At 37.3% G+C, this 26846-nt stretch overlaps 1 protein-coding gene across 3 annotated transcripts in view; it reads right to left on the bottom strand.

The window, feature by feature from the left end:
- Window positions 1-26846, bottom strand: part of PTCHD4 (patched domain containing 4) — a 218590-nt gene that overhangs the window by 151031 nt on the left and 40713 nt on the right. For all 3 annotated transcript variants that reach the window (XM_089333212.1, XM_017345172.4, XM_051854649.3), the window contains one exon: window positions 9606-10086. In XM_089333212.1, the coding sequence (XP_089189338.1) occupies window positions 9606-10086 (481 nt within the window). The remainder of the gene's footprint in view (window positions 1-9605; window positions 10087-26846) is intronic.

Raw genomic sequence — 26846 nt, 5'->3', positions numbered from 1 at the left:
CCTTACTACTCCTTATCTGACCATTTTCCCATCTTTCTAAGCTTCTAAATCAGTACCCTCTGGATGTCAATTTGTCAACAAGATTCCCTGTGTTCAAAACCTTTATTCCAAATATTTCCCCACATATTTCCTTTGGAAATATTCTACCTCTAATGAAGACTGGCTTCCCATGGGTACACTGCTTCTCTGAAAACCTTTGGAATGGAGGCTATTTAATTTTTACACTCCTCCTGTCCTACTGGACCTGTTCTTAATACTCATGGGAGTCAGATATTGTTTCTATATCCTCCATAAAAATAGCCACCCCTATGAAGTATATACCACATGCTGTACGAATGACTTCTCATATTTTTGCATTCATTTAAAGATCAATTTATCCCATTTTATGAAGATTTAATATGGAATTCAATGGGTCTATGGACATCACAATGCTTGTCATAATTTGTGATGAATTCAAATCCCAAAATGGAAAATTATATCTATATTTAGGCCTCTTGGTCCTTTGAATTACTAAGTTCCTCAACCCAACATTTGTGTCCTTCATCAAAATGATCAAATTATGGTCATTTTCATTAGAATAAGCTCTTCTCAAAAACTTTATACCAGGCATCTCTAGACTCCACCACTTATCTCTCCAGCTCACTCACATTATGATGGTGCAGCAGAGTGCATTTTCCAATAAGTCTACTACAGTAGCTCCCATTCCATGTGCTCTTCTGCAATGTGATCCCACCACACTCTCTTCAAGAAGAGTCAGTCCACTGCCCACTCCTTGAATCCTGGATGGCTTTAGTAAGGAGTGCAGCCAATAAAATGTGGTTGATATGATGCTATGCAAATTCTGTATCTCCATCAGTCCTGTAACCTCTACTTTCCTCTTTTACAATACTTTTCCTTGAAGCCCAGAACTACCATATGAGACTACTGACTATCCTGAGGCCACCATGCTGAGCAGGTCATATTTCAATGCTCTGTTCAACAGTCTAGCGGAGAATGTCCTTCAGAAATCCCAGACTTGATCCCAGCCACGTAAACAAATAAGTAATTTTGGAAGTCATTACACGCATCCCAGTTGTTCCAGACCCTAGATATTTTAGTCACTCTCAGTCATTTGAGTCAAATCAGCTGAGGTCCCAGATATTGTATAGGCAAGAAGAGCTGAGCCTTCTGCGTCTTTTCCTATTACTAACGCACAGAATCCAGGAGCATAACAAAATGACTGTAGAACCCAGTAAGTTATGTTATGCTATAGATAACTACATCAGGTTCTAATCTAAATCAATTTCTGATCTCACAGAGAATCATGATATTTGACTTTATATTTTTTATGGTGATATTTAGGGATAATATCACTTACTTCATTGTTTGATTGAATGTATGAGGAAGAGATAGTTGATGCATATAAAACAATCCATTTGCTCTCTGACATTTTCTATGCTCCCTTACTGCTGGCTATGGTTGTGTATCTAGTTTGGACAAAGGAAGGTTATAAATGACAGTATCACTTGTGCTACAAGGTGATTACATGTCAGTGATAGTTCTCTGACTATTCTCCCCTCTGTGTACATGACTGGGAATACGCACTCTGAGGAGGCAGAGTTGAAGGATGAAGGCAGCCTGGGTCTTTCATCTCTGTAGAATAAAGCTATGAAAGGAAGTTTCCTGACCCACACAAAGATGTAATGTGATCAAGAAATACATCTTTGTTGCATTAAGTTAGTAAGACTTAAGGCATTAATTGCCACTGAGATACAGTTTGACTGAGCCTACTTTAGACAATTTCCATAATCTGTCAGTGTAGTTACTCATTTGCATATACATAAATGTTCTTATTTTTGTCTTTTTTCTGATTAAATTCAACTCAATGCCTGGTGATTATTTTTAATTTTGACTAATTAATCAAGTGATGTGAAAGAGAGAAAGATAGACAGAGATCTTTCACCCTCTAGGTCACTCCCTGGATGTCTGCCATAGCTGTGGTTGGGCCAGGCCAAAGCCAGGATCCAGAAACTTAATTTGGGTTCTCACATGGATGGCAGGGCCCCAGTCACTTGAGTCCTTATCTGCTGCCTCCCTGGGTACACATTAGCAAGAAGTTGGAATTGGGAGTGGAGCTGGAACTTGGACCCAGATACTTTGGTATGGGATCTGAACACCACAAGATGTGTTTTAACTACAAAGCCAAAAGCTCACCTCTCAGTGCCTGCTTATTTCTTCCTGAGAGGATAATAAACAGTAATTATACTGATGGACTTTTCTCTATAATTCATCAATGTAAATACTTATTATTTCCAGATTATTCTGCTAAATTTTATTTAATTCCATCTCTAATTGTCTTTTAAATTTCCTTTTTTTTTTTTCTCACAAATCGACACCTAGTCTGCAAAGTTTATTCTCAGCTGATGATTTGCTTCCTCTTTTTTGACAAAGCTGAAGCCAGAGAAGAGAATTTCCACGTTACTACCCTCACATGCACAAATCTATCAGGATCTGTCCATATATTCTGCCTTTCCGTTTCTTACAGTTAGTAGTCAATGACTCCACTTGTGTCCTGAGTATGGTCCCTTCTCTCCTATTCAATGACATTGCTTCTGCAGTATCCTCTGTCTGCTTTTCTATGAAGTTTTCTCTCTCTCTCTCTTACGTTTCTATCAGCATACAAGCATTATTAATTTCCCTTGAATGCAGAACTCCTCTAAAGAATCGCCTTTACTCACTAACTTCACTTCCCTGCTTCCAAGAAACTGCTGAGCTGTGTTAAATCACCCTTTCACTATCAGTATTACCCCCTGAGTAGCTTTTGTCAAGGTAACAAATGGCTTTCATATCATTGAATTAAGTGGCCTCTTCTCATTTCTCTTTAGATACAACTTCTTAGCAGCTTTTGGTATAATTTATTTCATGTTCCTTCATGAAACACCTTCACTTTGCTGCTGGAACACAATTCTCTCTTGGTTCTCATACTATCTCACTGCATGATCCTTCTTAGAGATATTTGTTGATTTATCTTCATCACCCAAACTTCTAAGCATTGAGATACTTCAGGGCTCAAACCTCATACTTCTGTTTTCCATCTATATTTATCTTCCTATATAATCTTATCAGATTCCATAGCTTTTAGTATTTGCTATGCCTTGAATCTGAAATGTTTACCTCCAGCACCAATTTACAGATTTTACCTCTGAACTTGATTTACATATTTGCTTACTGGGTATCTCTAATGTAGGAGACACAAAACTAAACTTCTGGTTCCCTCCCTTGCCCCACACTCCACAACTTACTCCTCCCGTGACCTCCTTACTTCAGTAAATGGCAACTACATTCTATTACTTATGCAGTCCTTACTGCTTGGGGTTATCTTTTTCTCATATGCCATATCCAGTCCTTAATGAATCCTGTCAATTCTATTTTCAAACAGATATCCTGAGTCTAACCCCTTTTTACCACTGTCACTGCTCCCAAGCTATTTTATGCCACCATTAATATTATGCGGATTTTGCAATAGCCTCTTAAATAGTCACCATATAAACATTCTTGCCCAGCCCCATGGCAGGGTATTAACATAATGTAGTCAAAGTTGTCTTTAAGGTATAAATTAGATCACACTCTTTTGTCTCAAAATGCTTCATATAGTTTTCCAACCTCCCCCATGCCCCCCCCCCCCCAGGAAAAAAAATCTGAAGTACTAAGTTCTCAGTGCCTTCCATGATCTGGCCTGCTGCTACTACTTCTCTGCCCCCTTCTCCTAATGCTCAGTTGCTCTCCGTGTCCCAGCAATCTTCCCTTCCTAGTCTTCCTCTACTTTGCCAAAGTCCCACCTGCAAGCCTTTATGTACTACTTCTTGTTGCCAGAGACACCCTTTCCTCAGATGGCCAAGGGTTTCCTTCTTTCACTTCGTTTAGCTCTCTGTTTAAATTTTATTTTAAGAACGGTTTTCTTTGATCAGATATGCACTTTACCTCTTATTCTGATTTATAGAATAATATTCAGTCAAAAAAGAAGAATAAATTATATCATTTTCAGCAAGACAGACAGAATTGAAGGACAGCATGTTAAGTGTAATAAGTGAGACACAGAAAGGCAAATATCACATGTTCTCCCTCAGCTTCATTTTTGGAAGATTAACCCCTTCCCTAAGCATAAATACAGAATGGTGATTACGAAAGGCTGGGAGGAGTGGGAACATAGGAGTTTGGAAAAAAACGGGAAACTCAACTTGACTCTCACTGGGATTAAACATGATAATCGGTCTGATCTGATTTCATCATCATTTAAAAAATCATCTATTATTTTTCGCTTTATGTTTCTGTGTGGGAGCAAACTGTTTAAATCTTTACTTAATGTATGCTAAACTGATCTTCTGTATATAAAGAGAATCAAAAATGAATCTTGATGTGAATGGAAGGGGAGAGGGAGTGGGAAAGGGGAGGGTTGCGGGTGGGAGGGATGTTATGGGGGGGAAGCCATTGTAATCCATAAGCTGTACTTTGGAAATTTATATTCATTAAATAAAAGTTAAAAAAAAAACGGGAAACTGGATATGGTTCATTAATTGCAACAAGTATATTAACATGAGATGCCAATGAAAATAAATAAAAATAAATATTTTTATTGTTTATATCACTTATCAACAATATGATATAGTTTATTGATTTAATTGCCCTATTCTTTATCTTTCTATGTATAAAATGTAAAATGCACTAGTTAAGGACTTAATCCATTCTGTTGAATGTATTTTACTCCAGAGTGCCACATTCCTTTTATATGGTAAGAACTCAATAAATAGCTGAATACATTAATAAGTAAATGAATTTGGATCTCACTGGGAGATGATGAGAGAAAGTCTGTATCTTGAAACCTTGAGGTCACCTGCAAAAACCACGTAATCTGGGAGCGTTCTCTGGTGTCAAGCTAACTAAATGAGACTCCTAGCTCATGACACATATTCAGAATAAACAGGAAAAAATACTGAACCAAGGCTACTAATGTCCCTGGCAACTATCCACAGAAGATCTGCAATTACAATGGCCAGCTTGGCATCTGTGGGGAATATTAGCCCATATTTCTTCCAGAAACAGAAAATATATCAACTTAAAGCAAATGAAGTGAAAAAAAGGGCTGACAATGAGTTATAAATTAAATTAGTGGCATTATCATTGCTTTAGGCTTGGACGGAAAAAGGATGTTAGGCCAGAATTAAATGAAATGATTTTAGTATTTTCAAATACTTATCTAATTCTGTATTTTTCTCTTAATTATTTCTAGGCAGACTATATATTCCTAAAATCATCTTTTTGCAAACTTAAATCCAGATATATATAGTTTGAAAAATACAAATTTACTGATGAAACAGTCTCATCTAAAATGACATTGGAAATATTAAGTAGATGACTGGCCATATAAAAGAACAAGCTGATGAGTACATAAGAAAGGTGGTCAAAGATAAGGTGAGTGATCCTGCTTAGTTTGAATAAACAGACACCAGAAGTCACATTCCCAATCTCAGGGATAACTTTTGAGAATGAATGGTTTTAATCTTGATGCATATGGAATAAATATTCACTTCATCAAAGGAATCCTTTTAAAAAGATGGGTATAGAAATAGAAGCTTACAGGAGCTGGTGTTGTTGCATAGCAGGTTAAACTGCTACTTGGGACCCTTGCATCACATATCAGAAAGCCAGTTTGTGTCCTGGCTACTTTGTTTTCAATTCAGCTTCCTGCTAATGCATACTGAGAGGCGGTGGATGATGTTTCAAGATCTTGGACCCCTACCACCCATTTGGGAGACTAGATTGAAGTTCCTGGATCCAAGCTTCAACCTAGCCCAGCGCTGGTAATTTTGGGCATTTGGGGATTGAACTAATAGATGGAAAATTTGTCTCTGTTTTTTTCTTTTTCTGTTCTTTCAAGTAGATGAAAATAAATAAATGTACTAAATTTAAATAAGTTTAAATTTAGATGAAAATAAATAAATAAATGTACACATCTTAAAAAAGAAATAGCCATTTATCTAAAGAGTTGGGCTTCTCCCCTTTTTATACAACTAAATTTGGGTATGCAGTCACCAGGCAGAGTTAGACAGTGAGAAAGAGAGACAGAGAGAGAGACAGAGAGAAAGGTCTTCCTTCTGTTGGTTCATTCCCCTAATGGCCACTACAGCTGGCGCTGCGCCGATCACTTGGGCCATCCTCCACTGCCCTCCCAGGCCACAGAGAGCTGGACTGGTAGAGAAGCAACCAGGACTAGTACCCGACGCCCCAACCGGGACTAGAACCAGGGGTGCTGGCGCTGCAGGCGGAATATTAGCCAAGTGAGCCACGGCGCTGGCCAGTATGTAGTCTTAACACTATGCAACCAGTAATTCACCCTGTAATTCAGTGTGCCATGTATCACTGGACGATCTATACAAGGGGTTTCAGAAAGTTCATGGAAAATGCATATCATGAAAAAACTATGCATGAGTTTAAAAAATTTTTTGTACCTAACTAAACTTAACTTTTAATTCCATTTTTCAGTGAACTTTTTGAAGACCCCTTATATGTACCAAGCTCTATTTATGTTCAATACCATATGCTGCCTTACTACGTTCCTTACAATATGCTACCTGCCAGGATATGATTTTTTATTCCTATTTTCACATCTCTCTCTCTTTCTCTTTCTCTCAATCTTTCAGACACATACACATACACACACGCACATACACTCAAGGTGGTGACAGAGAAGACTAGAAATTAAAGCTTTGAGGATAATACACACCTTAAAGGTTTTTATAAAGGAATGATGAAATTCTAACTTCACTGAAAGAATGAAAAAACATTGTATGGTGTTCAAAATTTAAGACTAAAGAGTCCAAATTCTTATTTCATGAATGAAGAACTAGAACAAAGAGAATAAGATGTTACTGTTCAATAAAACGCATTGGGTTGGTAGAAAGACTGGGATGAAAACACTGGTTTTTCTAACCCACTGGCATTTCACCAGTTCTCAGTCTTGCCATCTATATTACTATAATCATTTTTAAAATAAAACATGATAAAACGAATTCCCACTTGCTGGATTAAAAGTCTTCAATAATATATGTATATAGGTCTTTTGTTGTTTTTAAAAAATAGTCTAAGAATTTGAATATTAGGAATATGGAAGAATAATAATTAACCAGTCTTCTTGAAATTCATGATTTGAAAGTTCCCCGGGAGAGATGCAAATTGTATGCTGCATGTTCTGGACTTTTCCCTCTCTCTGGCTTGTGGTGTTCTTGTTACTGGTTTAAGGAGTAAAAGCACCATCCTGGCCTGTCATATTTTATGTTATAATCCTGCATTAGAAGAGACCGTTTTTCTCCTTATTTGAACAAATAATTCAATATATACTATTGAACATATAATTCTACTTTTTCTTGATAAATCTTTCCATTACCTAATTAGTTTTTAAAAATTTTTTTGGAAGATTTATTAGCTTATTTGATGGACAGAGAGAATCTTCTATCTACTAGTTCAATCCCCAAGCATCTTCCTATATAATCTTATCAGATTCCATAGCTTTCAGTATTTGCTATGCCTTGAATCTGAAATGTTTACCTCCACTCCAATTTACAGATTTTACCTCTGAACCTGATTTACATACTTGCTTACTGAGTATATCTAATGTAGGAGACAAAACTAAACTTCTGGTTCCCTCCCTTGCCCCACACTCCACAACTTATTCCTCCCATTTTCCATGAACTTTCTGAAACCCCTGTATAGATCGTCCAGCAGCAATACCCGGACCTGGGCCAGGATGAAGTCAAGATCCTGGAACTCTGGGTCTCCAGTGTAGGCGGCAGGGGCCCAAACAGTCACCCCATCTTCCACTGCTTTCCCAGACATGTTAGCAGGGAGCTGGATTGGAAATAGAGCAGCTGGGACTCAAACCATCCCTCATATTAGATGTGCATATTTCAGATGTGGGTTAACAGGCTATGCCGCAACACCAGCCCCATTGCCACCAATTTTAGAAAAAGCCATAGTAGGCATAAGGTATCTCATTTTTCAACCTTGAGTGAGTCGTGTCATTTGTAAATCACGCTTTATGATTCTTAAAAATCTTGTTTCAAGTCATGAAACTGAATCTATAAAACAAAGCAAGTATTAATGGTTCAAAGATAGATTCATTATTGTTAACGATGACAAAAAATTCATATAGTTCTTTGGAAAGAAGAGAAGCACTTTTTATTCACAATATGAATATGCACTGAGAAAAGAAATGCAAAATCAAGGAAAACTCAATTTCTAGAAGGCTAGTGCTGTTTCCTGTTTATCACTGAATCTAATGCACTCAATATACCAAGTTAACTACTAAAAGTTGCTGATGATTATTGAGTATTTACTATCTGCTATTAGCTTTGGTTATACAGTTACATTAAAAAACTCTTTGAAGATGGGATCATTGTTATCTGCACTTTATACAAGAAGAAATTGAGGCTTAGTGAGATGAAATAACTTAACAGTTCTACAATGAAGTTGAGTTCCCAGAAAACTAAATTTTATTCCCAGACCTATATTAGCAGCCTGCTTTGTGGTGGTATTCACATAAGTGTTTGCTAAGATGAAAAAACAAGGGGTCTTAGTCACCTAGAAAACTTTTTGATCTCATGTTTACATATTTTTAATTTATTAATAAGCTGTAACTTAGAGCTGATTTTAACATGTGGAGTGAAAAACAAGTATTTTATAGCTGAAGATTCTTGCTCAACACCTAGGACCGTTTCCAGCTCATTCTGTAAATTGCTACACAGAGGGAAATGCATCACACCTGAAAGACTCTTTTTCAGTACCATAGGTATCGCTAGCATCATCTCTTTTTCTGGTAAAACATATGAGCTTGTTGCGGAGGTCCCACTCATTGTTATTCTCAAACTTTATCCTCTCTTTTACACAATCACACACACACACACACACGCACGCACACGCACTTACTATTTTCTAGACCATTTATAGATGGCTGAGAAAAATTTACAAAAAGGGACAATATTGACTGGATATGATCATTAATTATTTTTTCCAGAGAAAGAATAAATTGGAATATTCACCTAAGTGACAATAAGAAGGTTTTAGTTTATGTAGAGGTGGGGAATGGAGTATATTCTGTACAAAATTTTTGAGATGGATTAATGAATTTTACTTAAGGAGTTCTTTGAGATGAGGATATACCAACAAGTCTCAGAATTTTCATCTCATGTTATTTATTCTTCACTAGTATCAACTTAAGTTTGGCATGAATATGAACTACATAATAATTTTGTTTGAAGTAAGTCTTGGATCTTATCCACCTGGTCTCGCATAATCCCTGACCTACACTTTTTGAAAAATCTGAATAGAGAATGCCTGTGTCGTGTAACTTAAAAATACTTCACAGCATTAAACTAAATGGGAAGATAATTTAGTCATCCCATACTTTCTCAAGAAGGCCAGTAAGCGGTGAAAGCAGACACAATCCTAAGTGAACTTTTACATAATCACATAGACACACAAAGTTAAAACAGATATCCACCTGAGAATTCAAGAAATGTACTACCTGGCCCCAAACCGGTAAGAATCCGATTACCACAAGGAGGGATAGTTACCCATGGCGAAGAACGGGATTCCCAGCAGGGTGGAGTTGTACTTTCCATCCGTGATGAAGAAGATCCCTGCTGCTGTGATGATGGAGATGCACACTGTAAGCACCCCCAGGAGGCCCAGGAAGGGCTTACTGCGCAAGCAGTCCTTCATGGAGCTGGACAGGGTGGCTGTGGTCAGGATCAGCACGAGGCTCACCAGGACCTTGCTTCTGGCCAGAATGCTGGTCTTATGAAAGTCTCTCCAGAGGCTAAAGGATGCTAAGGAGTAGAGCTGGAGTTCTTGGTGCTCCTCCTGGAGCTTCCTCATAAGCTTACAGAACTCATTCTCCCACTTCTCCCCTATAAGGTCTTGGGTGGCAGAGCCATAGGTCTGGAGGTAGTAGGTGATTTGAATGGCTCTGGCTGACTTGACCCGCTGGTCTTTGCTGTTTGGCACTTCCACTACCCCTCCCAGTTGGTGTCCAATAAAACTGTTCCTCCCATCCTTGAAAACAGAAAAAGGGGAGACTTAAGTTACCAGAAGGATGCACATTGCAGGGAACAGATTCTTACCCTAAGTGAAGGAGCACAAGGAAGGCAGAGGTAGGTGCTTGTAACTGTGGAAGTGATGTGGGTGGAGAGGCAAGTTAGAATTTATATTCAAGTTTTTGGAGCTACAAGGGCTATCATGCATGATAATTCAGATCAGAAAAGATGCAAAGGATAATATGAAGCTATACAAAACTTGCCACATGCATAGAAAAATTTACTTAACTATTACTTCGATTTCACCTATAACCCGATTCCCTCATCTCCTTCTATAGCAATCTGTTAAACTTATCAGTGCAGGACCATGTTTTATGATTCAGTTTCAGCCGAAATTGAAGCATGGCATGAGCCAACAACATTCCAAGAACTTAAAATAATCATCTAGATTGTAAATATAAGCTAAATTTTCTAGGGCTAACCTGGACATTATACCAGACAACCCATGAAGAAATATACACTGACATGAATATTCTTTCTTATTCTTTATATTCTGTGAGAACAATTGCAAAATAATAAAAAATACTGATTTTTACAATTGATTTAATGGTGTTGTAACATTTCCTAAATAGGATGTGAGCACTTGTTTACTCATTACAATACTTGCTACAAATACCTGCCCCAGACATAGGTCGATCATTTCTTGTAGAAGACAGTGGTTAGATTCCTCAAAGGAAACTGCTAACATGTTTAGACACATGGAACCTTCAAAATAGTAGTGGAAAAATGGACTTAAAGGATAAGATTATTTTAGTGAAAAAGTTTTTAAAATCTAGGCATAGTTTTTCCACAATATTCATTTTGTGTGAACCATATGAACATTTTTTTGCACCAAAACAAATTTATCTTTTAATTTCACTCTTCCATGAAATTTTTGAAGGACTCACATAGCGGCCAGAAATCATCTCAGTTTTAGAGTTTGACAAAGGAAGTGTGGGCAAGATCTTAAGATCAGGCAATTGGCAAGCAAAGCAATCCTTTCTGATGTGTGCATAAGTGGATAGAGTTATTTAAAGAGGTTCAGAGCGGTAACTCTCATCTAACATGCCTCAGCACTCGAGAAGACATTCGTGATAGCCATCACCAAAGTTCAATCAATGTGGAAATTTAATTTTTCCACAACTGTCCTGCCCTTCAGTCACTGGTTGTCAGGATATTGAACAGAATGGCAGGATGCTAGATGGAGTATGCCACAGAAAATATACTGCAGGTACTGGGTGAGAACAAATACAAAAGAAAATTTATATCACAACTAGACTGTGTTGCTGGATCAGGGAATATATCTATCTCATGAAGATATAAATAATTAAATCAGAACCGGAAATAGTTCTCTTTAGAGGGGACTGTGCAGAAGGGCAATAGACTATGGGTGTTTTCATAAAACTCTGAGGCATCTACTGCACAGGTATAGTAATTATTGTATACTTGTTTAGTCCAGACATTTATAAGTAAGGCATCTGTTTGTATTTTTATTTTTAATGTGTACCATGACAACACTGGTACTTGAAAGTGTGTTGCAACCACAAAAATTTGAGAAGTTTAAAAAGTAAAAATGTTGTTAGTAGGATCATTAGTTACTGCATACACCCATTTTAACCCTACTTGTTAAATATACTCATTCCATTTCATTAAACTGACTCTCAATAAAAATATATTTTTCAATAAAAATATATTTGATTTAAAGTTTCTTTTCTGTTTTTTTCTTTTTTAAATTCGTATTTTATTTATTATTTTTGGGATAACATTTTTAGTTTACATTATAGTCAAAGGCTTCATGCTACATTGAACAAAGAGTCTTTCAAAAAGCAAGACCATAGTTCAGTATGAATATAGGCAGTGGCTATAAATAATAATCATATGAAAAGATGTTCAAGTTCACTCATATAAAATATATTTTAAAATAGTCACAGATCATTAAAACTATATTAGTATATAATTATTTTTTAAAATAAACCCTAAGATAATTTATTTTTATCAACTCTTATGTTAATGTGATATTAATATAAAGAGAATGGGATTTTGTATTTTTAAAAATGTCCTACTTCCATTGTTTCTTTGCAGTTTTCCTCTTTTCCTTATAAAAGTCAAGCTAAAATTTTGGCTGTAATTTCAAGACTCTTTTCTGATTAAGTCCTGTGGGGGTGCTTTGATGAATCATGAGTGGAGAGGAAGGCAAACTTTGAGGACAGAGATAGAAATCCTGTCCCAAAACTGAGATACTGTGGACTACAATTTCTACTCTTCTAATAATTTCTCCTGAGCTAAATTCATTTATTTTCATTTTAAGCTTGGTGTAATTTTTAGTTCCAACCTTGTTTCCACTTCTTTGAAATCCTTTGATTTTGATTTTGATCCTTTGAAATCTTTTGATGTTGATTTATGCTTCCAATTATTTGAAAGATAAGGTGTTTTAAATACTTTATTTACTTAAGAGGGTACAGCTCTATCTCTCTTATGTCTGTCATCAGAAAGATTTCTCAGGGATACACAGTGGCACCATAAAGATTTATGCATCCTTCACTTAAAGATTATAGTAGATCAAAGAGGGTGCTGATAATGTGTTTAAACAAAAATCAAAATTTAAAGAAGGCAAATAAGACTTATGTAAAACAGATATTCACTGGATTTGGCTATCTGCTAACACTCCTCTGAAGATATATAAATTTCCATTTTCCCAAAAATACTTGATAAAATTATGCTTTTGTCCTTTTTTTCCATTTAAATCAAAATAACAAGAATAAATTTCTTGTTTATGTTGTTCTCTACTCTATGTACTAGAACAAAGTAAATAAGGTTATTAAATGACCTGGAATCAGAAGTTCTATTTAAAGGTCTACATGTTATGAATGAAGTACAACTCATTATAGTCCTATGAAATACCCTTTTATAAATTATCTGTATGGAGAAATTCTCCCACTTGTGAAGGGAAGAGGTTGAAGAATTTGTTAGATGCTAGCATTTAAGAGAAACAAAGACTGAAGATAACAAATATCGTAAATATTCTCTGGGCAGTACTTTCTTGTAGTTGTAAGATGTCTGGTAGGATTAATGAAGAAAATGCTTAACTAGGAGTTATGTGACCTTACTTGGAGCATGTAACTCCCAATAACTGGATAAAAAGCTCAGAGTTGGTTCATGTCTCCTTCTATGTTTTAGCTCTCATCTATAAAGTAAGCAGATACAGGTATATGAGTACAGTTCTGCATGTTGAAGACATTTCTCAGCCCCAGTAGTCTATGAAAACACCGTCTATGAAGTAAACTGAAGAAATGTGAGTGTCAGAAATGATATTATTATAGCTTATAGAGTCATGAATTGATTATTTTCATATTAGTCCAGATCTTACCACTCACATGATAGGGTTGTTTGTTTAGTAGATGAGCAAACCTAGAGGCGTAGAGAAGGCAATTTGTTAGTCAAAGTGATGAAAACAGGGTTCTAACTCAGCTTTCTGACTCCAAGTCCAGTCATTTCTAAAATCCAAAGAGGGGTGAATTTTGGGAAATCATTTTGGCTCCTGTTCCCCATTAAATGATCATTGTTATTAAAACTTATTTCACCTGCAGATCTGTTTTTTGACATTTTCTTCTCCACTAAAGCAATCACCTACCATTTAATGCATTCATTGATTCAAGTGCTTCCAAATTCTGAAATTCCTTCAAAGTGCGTGTCAGCTTTATGTTCCAATGAAGATAAATATTAAAGTAAAAATATGACAAGATGGTAACAAGTTGTTTTTGATGTGCTCTTACTTCAGTGCTTCACTGACCTGAGCTGACATCATTAATGCAAGATGATTTCATCTCTCACCCATATTCTTGCATCTATGTCTGTTCTTTATCTATTCTGAATGCTGACAGAGCCTATTTATATAATTCTGAATGAGATCTTATCATTTCTTTACCTAAAAGCTTCCACTGAATTTTACTTGCATGAGGAATAGAATAGGAACCACCTCCTAGGCCTGCAAGTCGTTGTGTAGCCCATTGCTGGAGAAGCTCTCTGACCTTGCTCCTGCCAATCATCTTATGAACTGTGCTCCAGGGTTTCTGGCCTTTTGCCTACTTCTTACACTCATCAACTTAATTTCTACCTCATGGGCTTTGTGTTTAATGTTCCTTCTTTCTGGAGTATTTTCCTCTATTTTTTATTATAGGCAGGACTACTTGCTATCTTGCAGGGTTAGCCTCAAAGAAAACAATTTAAATCACATGAGCTACAGGGAACATCTTCCCCACAACATTCCATTGCATAATCCTATTTTATCTTCTTCTTCCTAGTGATTTCTATCAGAAATAATCTTAGATAATCAATTAATTTCTCCTTTTTGGTCTCCTTTGCTCTCATGTACACTTGTTCAGAGATGACAGCTTTCTTGTTTTGCTCTTGGATAATTTCCTCATGCCTAGAACACAGCCCATTTTATAATAAACACTCCATAATATTTGTTAACTCAGTAAATCCATCTTGGGGTGTGTAAATAACTAACCACAGGTTATTTGGAAAGACTATTTCGCTAAGATCAGTAAACATAAGAGACAGCTCAAAGTACCTGAGGACAGTAAGAATTCAGATGAAAAGAGGCACATTTAAAAATTAATACTTTTTTTTCCAATTTTCTTTGCCTAATGTAACATTTCTCCAAAATATGTTTGTGTTCCTTCTCTACTATGCATGAAGCCTGTGCAGTAAGTTATCAACAGACAAGGAGACCAAGGGAATCTTGTGGGGTGAAGGGTAGGATTTACATGTGTCATGAGCTAGAGGTGAAAGGCAGCACAAGGTGTTCAAGGAACTGAGGTGAGGGATAGGATTTGAGGTTAAAGGGCATGGCTTCTTCAGTAAGGACCATGAAAGCTCACTACGAAGTTAGACTCAAATTTCCTTCAAAACAAAATGATTGGTGGGTTTTAAGCCGAGGAGTAACTTGATTGACCTTCTGGAGTGAGCATTCTGTTGCACTGTGGAAAGCAATTCAGGGAGTAGTGGGGTGACTCTAAAGGAAAGAGCTCAGTTGGAAAGTCCCTGCAGCATTTCCCGTTCCTGATGCAGAATTAGAATAAATGTCAGCTGTGGTAGCCTCATGTAGGCAAATTACTCCAAGGTGAATCAGTGGAATTACAGGTCATGATGCTATCTCATGGCCATAAAGCATCTCATTACATTATCTCTTCAACCACAGTAATGCTGGAAAAAAGAATTCTTGAGTTCTTTATTTTCATGCAGTTTAAGTTTTCTTCTTTGTAGTTTTAAAAATTACTCCCACCCAAACTACACCTCCACAGTAGAAAGGAAATTAAACTCTCAGAGGTGAGAAAATGAGTTCTTAAAAAGATAAGAAAGGATGGAGACATTAATGTCATAGAAAAAAATACTTGAGGATGCTTTGAAATTATAGGAGAGCAAGTGTAATATTTGTTCAACACTGTACATGCTAGGGTGATGTTCAAGTACTTTCTGCAACTGAAAAATAATGTGGCAGTATGGCTCTGAGCCAAGAAAACCATGGTTCAGATTTCATAGATTTTTGACACTACAAGGATAATTAGAAACTTCATATGGCCAGTTATCTTTTAATACTGAAAAGAAAATCTTTCTGTGCATGGTCGATGGTGATATTGTTAAAGGAATGATAAGCTTTGTTTCAAGATTTTTCCACATATTTATTTCCTAAAATATCTTTTTTGCTGAATTCCCAATGTCAAGCGTATACACAAGCTAGGATTAAACAAAACAATCAGCTGTTTTGGATTTTCCAAAGAGAGCTTCATATTTAGCAAGAGCAAGAAAATAATAAGAAAACCTTGACACAATAGTTAAGAAAATCGAACGTTATTTTCAAAATAAAGACTTTAAAGCATTTTAAATGCCCTAAATAATGAATGGGATATTTTTGTTACATTACTCATCCTGGAAAGTGTAGAGGTATATTTCAGATTTTGTTTCCAAAGAAGATTAAAAACAAAGTTTCTGTGTTGTTGAAATGAAATAACAACTTTCACCAACTAGAATATAAAATAAGTTTAACAGTGCCCTCCAGCATACTAATCAACTAAGAGCTGGCTGGAGTTTTTGACATATGTGGCAGACTCAGTGCCAAAATTTAAGAACTTTCTTTGCATGATCTTCAGCAACCCTTTCAGTCACTTTCTGAGGAAATGCTATACCACAGCAGCCTGAAGTCACCAGTGAGGGCATGGGCCACTGCAGAGGATGCAATGAAAGTAATGTTGTACAGCTACAATGTAGCACAGCCAATCACTGGACTACTGTTCCTGACTCCAATACAACTACACAAATACTTAGGTACTTTATGAGAGGAAATACAATATGGCAATATGTACACAGACCCAAGAATCAACTGTTTTTCTTACATTTCCAGCCTCAACAAATTGTGCAAATGCTTTTACACTTCTGTGTTTCAGATCAGACTCATAAAGTGTTCTGAGAATCAAGTTCATTAATAAATATACAGTATTTCAAAGAGTCTCAGAAAAGGTTTTGATATTCCTATTAATTTGTATGAATGATATTAACTTATTCAGTTACCCATCTAAGATTCTTCCACACTTCACAGCAAATGTCTGTAGAATGACAGAAAGAGCACAGGGCCAAGACACCTGGTTTCAAGTTCTGGTTCTCCTACTCTACCGCGGGGTGACAGGGCACATGCTGCTTAATGTCTCTGAATGCCAGATCCCTCATCTTCCAAACAAAATATTTGGCTTATATTATCTCTAAAGATCTTATTTGCTCTGAATTTAATGATTTATTTATAATAAAGTCATTAGACCCTACAAATTCTGCTACAGAAATCTTCCCTAAGTGGTAGGGGGTAGACCAGAAATAATAAGAAAGGGAAACATGACATGACCTGTGTTCATTTCTACAGAAACAAGAAGCTTCTAAAAAATCTTTAACATCTGGAGCAAGTTGTTTTATCTCCTCTTTATTTGAGAGACCTTCAGAGAGAATTCGTCTCAAAGTGAAGAAGATCAGGAATTTATCCCATTTTACCCAGATGGAAATGATCTCTCAGTTGCTCAAATAATTTATTTCTTATGCAGTAAAAGCCATTTTTGTCTCAGATTTCCTATCTAAAATTTTTTTATTTATTAGAGAGGGGGAGAGAGAGAGAGATGGAGGGAGGGAGAGCAACAGACCCCACCAGTTGATTCATTCTCCAAATACTTGCAATGAGTGGGGCTGGGCGTGGAACCTGGAATGCAACCCAGCCCAGGTCTCCCACAGGGCCAGGGACCCAACAATTTGAGCCATCACCTGCTGCCTCCCAGAGAGCGCATTAGCAGGAAGCTGGAATCTGGAGCACAGCCAAAACTCTGATATTGGATGTAGGTGTAACAAATGGCGTCTTAACTACTAGGCCAAATACATGCCCCTATCTACTGATTTCTATGAATATCCTCTCTATCAATTTGCTTATAATATAATAACTTAAATACATTTTATTTCCCCTTTATTTAAAATCTTTACACAAATTTATAAATTATGTATAGAGGTAAAATGGGCATCTATATTGAATGATAGTCATATCAAATAGATTTTTATTTCTTCATAGCTCATATTACTGCTTTTGTCCCAAAATTTACATAAAAACAATACTTTTAATTCTTCTATTCTTAAGTGAGTCTTTCACAGAGGGATGGCAATGACTACTCAAGGGCAAATCTAACATCACAAACAATCTGAGTTCTGCTGCTGACCTATATAATAGAAGTTGGCCATCACTCAGGTGGAAGCATTTGAGGACTGCGGTAAGACTTATGTATAGTGCCCTAGTGCCCCCCTTCAGTAGGAGGACTTCAGTCTTCCCACTATAGCTTTTCTTTTTGGGAAACAAGTGCCCTTCTGAAAACTCTGTTTAAAACTACAGGCTGCACAAGAGGTATGACACCTGGGCCATTAGCACCTGGGTGGCAGAGAAGAGCAGACTGACAACCTACATGGGCAACCCTCTGAGCAGAGCTTAAAGTATCCTCCAGAAATGGAAAGTTAGGGAAGCTCAGAAGCTAAGGCACAGTGGGTATCTATATGAGCTGCCAGTGTGCAAATATGTGGGGATATCCAAGGTTGTGACACATAGAAGAAATAGATAAAAAGGAAAGAATCATTCAGTCATTCAAGAAATACTCAGTGAGCACATTCTCTGAGCTCAACAGATATTGAGCACAGAGTGGGAGACAGTTCTATACTTCCAAGAGCCTATGGCTGTGGTGTGAAGGAGGTGGTAAAGGGAAGTAGGTGGTGGGCAAGATAAGAAAGGAGGCAAGCATTAAAAAATATGTTAAGTACTAGGATGCTTGTTAACACAAGATATTAAGAGGGCCCTGAGAGAGAATCACCTAACCTAGAAAGTGCTGAGAATTCTTTCCAAAAATGAGGCATCTTAGCTAAGACCTGAAACACAAGTAAGAATTATCTAAGTGAAAGGGGGGGATTTGGTTGTGGACATGGGGAAGAATGGTCTTCTAAACAGAGGAAACAGCATGTCCAAAGACCTAGAATGGAGAACAGGCATGGAGGTATTCCTGAGATTTGGGAACCCACTGGAATATATAGCTTTTGTGTGGGGATGGGGTGGAGGTGAAGTAGGCAGGCATATAGGTTAAAATTGATTAGGTTTGTGAGCTAGAAGACCACACCTTTGCCATGCCCCTATGTGACCTCACACCCTACCTGATACCTTCACCACTCCCCTGTATGACCTCATCCCCCTACCTGCCTATACCTGGGTGCCCACCAGGCAATCAGGTTAATTAACCACTCACTCCCCTTTGGAAGTTGGTTAAAAGCCTGGGACATGGTGTGTCCACCCCTTCTCTTCTTCCCTGGCCTCTTGCCAGGAGGGGGCTGGCTGCTCCTCCACGTGGCTTATTCCTGGTGCTCAGTATGAACCCAGATTTATCTCTCTCTTAATAAAACTCTTACTCTCCTATGCATTTTTTGCACTAAATAAAAGCTTAAAATGTACCATGCTGCTCGTTTATCTGTGCCGGTATTTAGAATTCTTCTCTAAATATTAGGCAAGAACCTTCTCGGGCTTATTAACATTGGGGATTTAGTAATAAGCCCACGGTGAAACTGTATGGCATCCCAAATTCCGGTAGCACATGTGGCACCCCAGACAGCACTTCTGGGGAACTTTAAAGAGCCACATTTTTGTGTAGATTTTAGGGGGTCCTGTCCGATTTCAGAGGTGGATGCTGCTGCAAATAAGACTGGTAGTGAATAGAGATCTGTTTATTCAGAAGCTCTCTTTGAATGCAATGTGAAAAATAAACATCAGATGTGCCTTGGGGACAGAAATGGGCAATAAAGTAGGGGTGTGGCTTTTTTTTTTTTTTTTTTTTTTTTTTTGCCTTCCTCACAGCTTTGTCTAAAGCAAGACTTACCAAACTGATTTATACATTTTGGGGGGAATTTCAGATCTTATGGAATATATACTGTCCTGAAAATAAATGATTCCCACACTTGGGCTTTTTCCAAAGAACATTTTCTGGAGGTCTGATAGATTCTTGGAGACAATTTTTACTTCCTAGAGATGTCCCCAAGGCACATCTGATGTTTATTTTTCATATTGCATTCAAAGAGAGCTTCTGAATAAACAGATCTCTATTCACTACCAGTCTTAGGTAGAGTTATAGACAGTGAGAGAGAAAGACAGAGAGAAAGGTCTTCCTTCCATTGGTTTACTCTCCAAATGGCCACCACAGCCGGCGCTGCACTGATCCGAAGCCAGGAGCCAGGTGCTTCCTCCTGGTATCCCATGTGGGTGAAGGGGCCCAAGCACTTGGGCCTTCCTCCACTGCCCTCCCCTGCCACAGCAGAGAGCTGGACTGGAAGAGGAGCAACCGGGACTAGAACCCGCACCCACATGGGATACTGGCGCTGCAGGTGGGGCATTAACCAAGTGAGCCTCGGCGCCAGCTAAGTACTTGGGTTTTGACCCCTACTTTCTCATAATTTCATAATCAAGCTCTTGTTCTTTTAAAAATCACCACCTTTCTTTTTAAGAGCAAAATTTTAGCACAGCTGTTCTTCAGAGGCAGGGTCCATCCTGTAGTCTGCTAGTCACATGACTTGTTAGCCATGAAAGTGATGGCAAAACCACTTTGGCCTTGCAGATAATATGGTTAGCAATAGTGATTTGACTTTAAAGTTCAGAGAATTTGGTCCTGAATTTTGACTTAGCCTCTTAGTGCTGATGCGATTTTTGGAATGTTAGATTTTCTGACCTTTATTTAGCTAAGAAATGGGATTATCTAATAAGTTTATTATGAGAATTAAGATTTTTTATATTTGAAAAGGGAAAGTACTCTGTATGTTTATTTGTAAGGGCACTATCAATAGTTATTAGCTGATTGCAAAGTGATGGCTGAATGACTGAGTTTATTTATTTTTAGAATGCTATTTATTTTTATTAGAGAGAGAGAGAGGAGAATAAGAATGAGAGTGATATAAAGTAAATAAAAACAGATGATATATCTGGACACTAAAAACATTCCATCACCCTCAGCTTTACACTACGAGTACAGACAGTTTTCAAGAACTAAAGATCCTAACCTTTTCTGTTCCAGTCCTGGAATTCCAACTCTCTAGATGACGTAGAGTTTGCTTGTAGGACAATGCAATTTCCAGACAGATTGTAAGTATCTGTTATTTTTAATGTAAATCTAAAGAAATAGTTCAAATTTTCCTTTTATATACTCCAAATGACTACTTGCATGTGGGCTTTCTCTAATCTGGAAAACAATTCATTTTTAGAGAAACCTTGCTGGGACAACTGGGTTTGCAGAATTTACCCTCCCTCATCTAGACATCCCAGGATCCACTGGGACACAGAGTCAGGTCTACATGTCTGTGGTACCACCTGGTTTTATTCCAAGCACCAAACAGATGGTGCCTCTGGTTTTGACAAATTCCATAGTGGGAAGAATTTTGCAGTTTTGTGATATTCTCTACAGGTGAAATCATGGGATGAAAGTTTAAGAACCAAACCTCATAATTGCACAATACAGGAGTCTCCCCATTAAAGGGTTCTTCTGTAGCTAGTAGCACTTGAGGGAAATGTGAAGGAGACTCTCTTAGGTCCCCTTGTTTATCACCTATCTCTAAGTTTCATTTATAAAATGTAATATGTAAAAGCCAGATGAAGTGGTTCTACAAAAACATGCTTGGTTTCATTTGCTGCTCGCTGTGTCATTATTTAAACATCCTACTGGCCTATTCAGAGAAATGCAATTTTGTCACAACAATATATAGCATATGATTTAAACATGTCTGTTTCAGTATAAGAGGAGTACTTCATGCTTACTGTAGATATTAAATGCTTTGATTTTCTGTAACGTGGGATAGTTATCACTGATGTTTGTGCTAGAATGTCAAAAAACAGTTTCTAAAGCAGTGTTAATATAAATTAGTAAGTTTTATTTTCTCACTGATAATATGTCCTAACTAAATGACGATATATTAAAGTGAAGAGACAGAAAAAAATTACTCATGTGAAATACAAGTATGAAAGTGTAGACAGACATTGCTTCTAATCTTTAACACTCTTAAAGATCCAGTTTCGGAGAGCACTTGCTACAAATCAATTTTACAGGTATAAAAGTAAAAAAGGCTCGTCCATTGTCCTTAAATCACTGTCACTCTCCCATACCCCAACATAATTAATTCCCTATAATTTTGCAAGTTAGCCAGAGAATTCAAGGTGACTATGTCACATCTCATGAATAAGGTGAGAGTCTCACTTCTTTAGAGAAATTACATAAAGAAAACAATCTAACCACCTTCTTTTACAGGAAGGTGCTTTGTGGAAGCATGATTAACTTGGTAAGTGGGTGTCTGCTGTGACTGAAACATCAGGGCTATTTGAAGCCACTGCAATTAGTTACATAAGCAGGTATTTGGGGGCGGTTTTTGAAATGCATATTGCTATGTCAATGGTTTGTTTAAAAAAACCAATAATAACACAACCCTCCCTTAGAAATGGGACTGGCAGCTCCCTGGATTTCGTGAGAGCTGTTGACACAGAACTATTGAGCTAGGCTTTGGAGGAAAGGAATGGACTCAGGGCTCCAGATGTGAAACAGCAGTTTCACCCACAACCTGACACTCACTCATCCAGGAAGGGAAATAAGGATGATCCAACAGAGACACCAGAGCAACTTTTCTATAGCACTAGGGAATTTGAAATAATCGTCATAGAATGTCTTTAATTTTACCAGATGGACACATTAGAAATTCCCTTTGGCAGCAAAATGAAGAATTCCCCAACATGTACATGTATGGACATGTTGGGTAACATAATATGCTAGCACTGACAGGAAGATGGGCAAGTAGACTCTAGTAGATATTTAGGTTGAGAAATAATTCCTAAACAGGTGACAATAGAGAGAAGAGAAAATGAGCTGATGGGAAATATTTAAGAGAATTTGGTAAGTGACTCAGTGTGAGAATTGAAGGAGAGAGGGGAGAAGTAGACTGTAACTCCACAGTTACTGCTCAGGAACCTAGAGGGCAACAGTGACCTTCACTGAGCAGAAGGCCACATTTGTGTGGGATTGGGGAAACTGGAATTGAGCTCTATATATTGAGTTTTATGTACATGCAAATCATCGGGGTAGAGATGCTCATAAATGAGTAAAATTATAAAGACAGAGGCTAAAGACTGACAAAGATTTTTTTCCTTGAGCAAACATTAGTCAGCCTCTGAAACATCCCCCAGGTCCATCTGTACACTTCCTTATTAGCTTCAGTTTGAGCAAGAACCTACACCCTCAATATCTAATTAACTTCCTCATCCTCCATTGTCTCCCAAGCAATGCCTGATCATCTTGGCCTGTCTTCAGCAAGAATCCTATTAGACCAGAGGATGGGCATTGATGGCACAGCAGCAAAGTTATCACTTGGAATGTCAGAGGGCCTGGGTTCAAGCCCTGCCTCGCTTCCAATTCAGTTTTCTGCTGATGTGCACCCTGGGAGGCAGCAGGTGATCACTCAAGTACTTGGGTCCCTGCCACACCTGGGAGATGCAGATTGAGTTCCAGGTTCCCAGCTTCACCCTGGCCTAGCCCACAGTTATTGCAGGCATTTGAGAAGCAAATCAATAGATGGAAGATCTCTCTCTGTGTCTCTCTCTTTGCCACTCTTTCTTTTAAAAGAAATGATTATAAACATTCTTTATGCTATGTTTGTATGAGTATATGGTGTTAACATAAGTGTTCCAGAAAGTGAATGAAATTTCTAGAAATTTGGTATATCCTAGTATGTTTTCAGTCATAATATAGTTGCTATTTTAAATATTGTATATTTCGAAATAAGTAAATTTTCTTTTCAAACAAAATTTTGCAAGATACTTAACCTTGACTATTATAAGTCTTTTGCACTCATGGGTAGTTTTTTACTTGCATTCCCCTCAGGAAGCATTGCAATCAACTTCTGGCCAAATGCTACATCTTCTGAGAGATTTATGAAAGAGGCTGTGACAGCTACTATGAAATACAAACCTCTGATAACTTTGAAACCACGCCACTGGACTATGTAACAATTTCTAGAAATAATGGAAAACCTGATGGATTGATAAAATTGCGAGCCAAAGCTCAAGCAGAGCAAGAATATGGGACTAAATTAATTGATGAGGATTAATATAGCTTTTATGGTTTTTTTGCTTGAAAAGTTATTGGTTCTTTAATGTTTTATTTTCTCGTTTTAAAGAAAACTTTCATATCTCTTAAACTACTTATAACACAGCAATTTCGTAAAAGTATCCTTGTGATTAAACAGTTACTTATTAAGAATGCAGAAATTCTTACTGAGCAGTCTTATTTTCAAAACATTATAGCTACCTGCATAATTTGAAGAGGAAATTATTCTTCTTGTAATAGTACAACATTGAGAATATTGGTTATATTATCAAGGTTTTGACTGTAATGTCATACTTGAAAATGATGCATAAAATCACACAAGACCAGACAGTGTAAAGGTTTAAGGGAAGTAAGGTAGATTTTATGGAGCTAATGCTGACAGAGAACTTGGAAAAATCAGCCTGCAACTTGGATTACAGGGTTCCAGACATTACAGTTAAGTACGGAAGATCACATCCAGCAGAAGTAGGAATTCTCAGCTGATCTTGGGGACCTCAAAAAGAAAATAATTCACCTAAATTTATTGGTGCTGAAGGTGAAGTCTGGTGCAAGTTCCTGGCTTGGCTTTAGAGGTTTGGGTCTTTTAAAAGTCTAATCTGAAATCCCTTTATGAAAAGTTTCAGCAAAGCAAATTTTAACAAAAGGCCCATGTTGCAATGACTATTTGTGCTATACTTACGTAAGTAATCAGGTACATTTAGTGTGGCTAGACTTATTTTACTCCAATTGTATTTGGAAGAAATGGGGGAGATTATATTGCTACAGAAAATTATAGCACATCCTAGTGAGTGTTAAATTCTAGTCTTTTGCATCATCTTTAACATTCTGTTATTTCCGTGTAAACCGAATTCTCGTTTCTTCTAATAGCTTACAAAAACTCTAAAAATCAATGTTTCCAATAGCTCTCCTATTTTCCTGATTTGCCAGCACTAAAAATTAAAAGTCTCCCTTTTTCAAAGCCCTGCAAACTGACTCTGGATAATTCTTATAAAACTTCAAGACAATAATGTTCAGGCAACTTTCATGCCTTCTGTTGTGTGGGCCACTAAGAATGTTCACCAGAACACCTGACGATCAAACTGCAAATCAGAAAATGTCTCAGATTGTCACTGTCACCCTTAGTTCACTATATAATAAATATGCTTCAAGCCTAACATCTAGAAAGTCTTCTTGATTGCCCTCTGGACTCAGAAATTAGGTTTCCAACCACTAATCTTTGCTTTGCTTTACTTTCATAGAATGTCCCTTCATTTAATGCCTACATACTGGCACCATTTGGCAAACCTCTTCTACTACCACGTCCCTGCAGATGATTCAGCTGGTCCTAAATGAGCAAAAGGTGACTAAACAAGAAAATGGACTTACATGGTTTACAGAAAGGAGACTGTCTTTTCTTTCCTTCGAATAAGCAGGGACACTGGCAAAGGTTCTTTCCTTGATTAAATATTAGTCAGGCTCTTGAACCCTCTTCTAGACCCATCTATGTACTTCCTTGTAAAATCCAATTTTAGCAAAAATTTTACTAGGACAAATTTAGCAAGACCCCCACCCCTATACACACACTCTTGCTATCTAATCCAGTTTCTCATCTACCATTTCTCAGGCGATGTCTGATCACTATGGCTTGTCATCAGCAACAATCCTATTAGTTCGCTGTTGGTAGAATCTCCCATTATTCCTGATGCTTCCTCTCAGTATTTTTCCATTCAATAACGTGAATCCTCCTCCTTTACTACAAACCCCCACTTTCCCTGTCTGCATTCAGAGGTTAGCCCAAACTCTCTTTCCCATTGCATCATTCCCTACACTTATCACAAAAGTCTCCATTTGAACAGATTCTTCATTACTAGGTTTAAACAGGTGTTATGTCTAACAAAAACTTCAGCAGTAACATTTTACAGTGCAGGGAGAGTGAATAATGTCAGAAGATAAGAAGCCGTGGAAAGCATCTGTAAGAATTAAGAAAATCGAGTTCTGGAAAACTCACAAAAAGGCAAAACAATGTCACATGCTAGTAATATGATCTATATTGATGAAATATTTCACCAATAAATAAATTAAACAAAGAATGGAAAAATAGTTTAACAAAGGAGGAATTATACTGGATACCAGCCTATTTGTTTATATTTGTTTAACTATCACAGAATAACTTTTTTTAAAACATCATATCCTGAGAAAAACTTTCAGTTGGAATATTTTTTCTGTGCCTTGATAGGGAATTCCCATCAGTTGAGTTGGAGTTGCATCCCATTAAACCCTCCAGATGAAGGATTTGTCTTTTTAGTGGAAACTTTGTATTTCTTTATAGCAACACACTCTCTGCCCTTGACTTGGTTATCCTTTATGGAAGCAGGGACTTCTTTGGCCCATGTGTTCAGCATATAGTAATGACAGATTACAGAAAATATTGAAAAAGTGGAATGTGATTGTTAAACACACACACAGACACACACACACACACCTCTTCTGGGTATAATATAAAGAAAATCCTTAAAGGTAACCTCACAGATTTCCTGTTTCATAGTGAGGCATCTGTAAAGATGGAACTAGTCATGAAAAGAGTGCTAGGCTACCTAGTTGCTCCTCTTCCAGTCCAGCATTCTGCTGTGGCCCGGGAAGGCAGTGGAGGATGGCCCAGGTGCTTGGGCCCTGCACCTGCATGGGAGACCAGAAGGAAGCTCCTGGCTCCTGGCTTCGGATCAGCGCAACGCCGTGGCGGCCACTGGGGGATGAACCAATGGAAAAAGGAAGACCTTTCTCTCTGTCTCTCTCTTACTGTCTAACTCTGCCTGTCAAAAAAAAAAAAAAAAGACTCTATAACTACTCGAGATAGGTCATTTTATTTGCAAGAGAATTTCTTATATGTGGTACACAAAAAATTACAAATGACAAAACATTTTTCAAGAATCTTTAAAAGTTGAAGAAATATTTTTCTCCTGAAGTCTTGTGGTATTTTCTGCATCACTCCTGTGATGATTATAATTATTATGTGATATTTTCAATATTCTTGTTTCTTTTTTTTTAAAAGGCTCTTTTAAGGTAGAATAAAAAA

The sequence above is a fragment of the Oryctolagus cuniculus genome, chromosome 5 (assembly GCF_051225735.1).
Source record: "Oryctolagus cuniculus isolate XC-2025 breed Fujian yellow rabbit chromosome 5, ASM5122573v1, whole genome shotgun sequence".
Lineage (NCBI taxonomy): Eukaryota > Metazoa > Chordata > Mammalia > Lagomorpha > Leporidae > Oryctolagus > Oryctolagus cuniculus.
The sequence above is the reverse complement of the archived record's forward strand: the minus strand, read 5'-3'. Positions and strand labels throughout refer to the sequence as shown.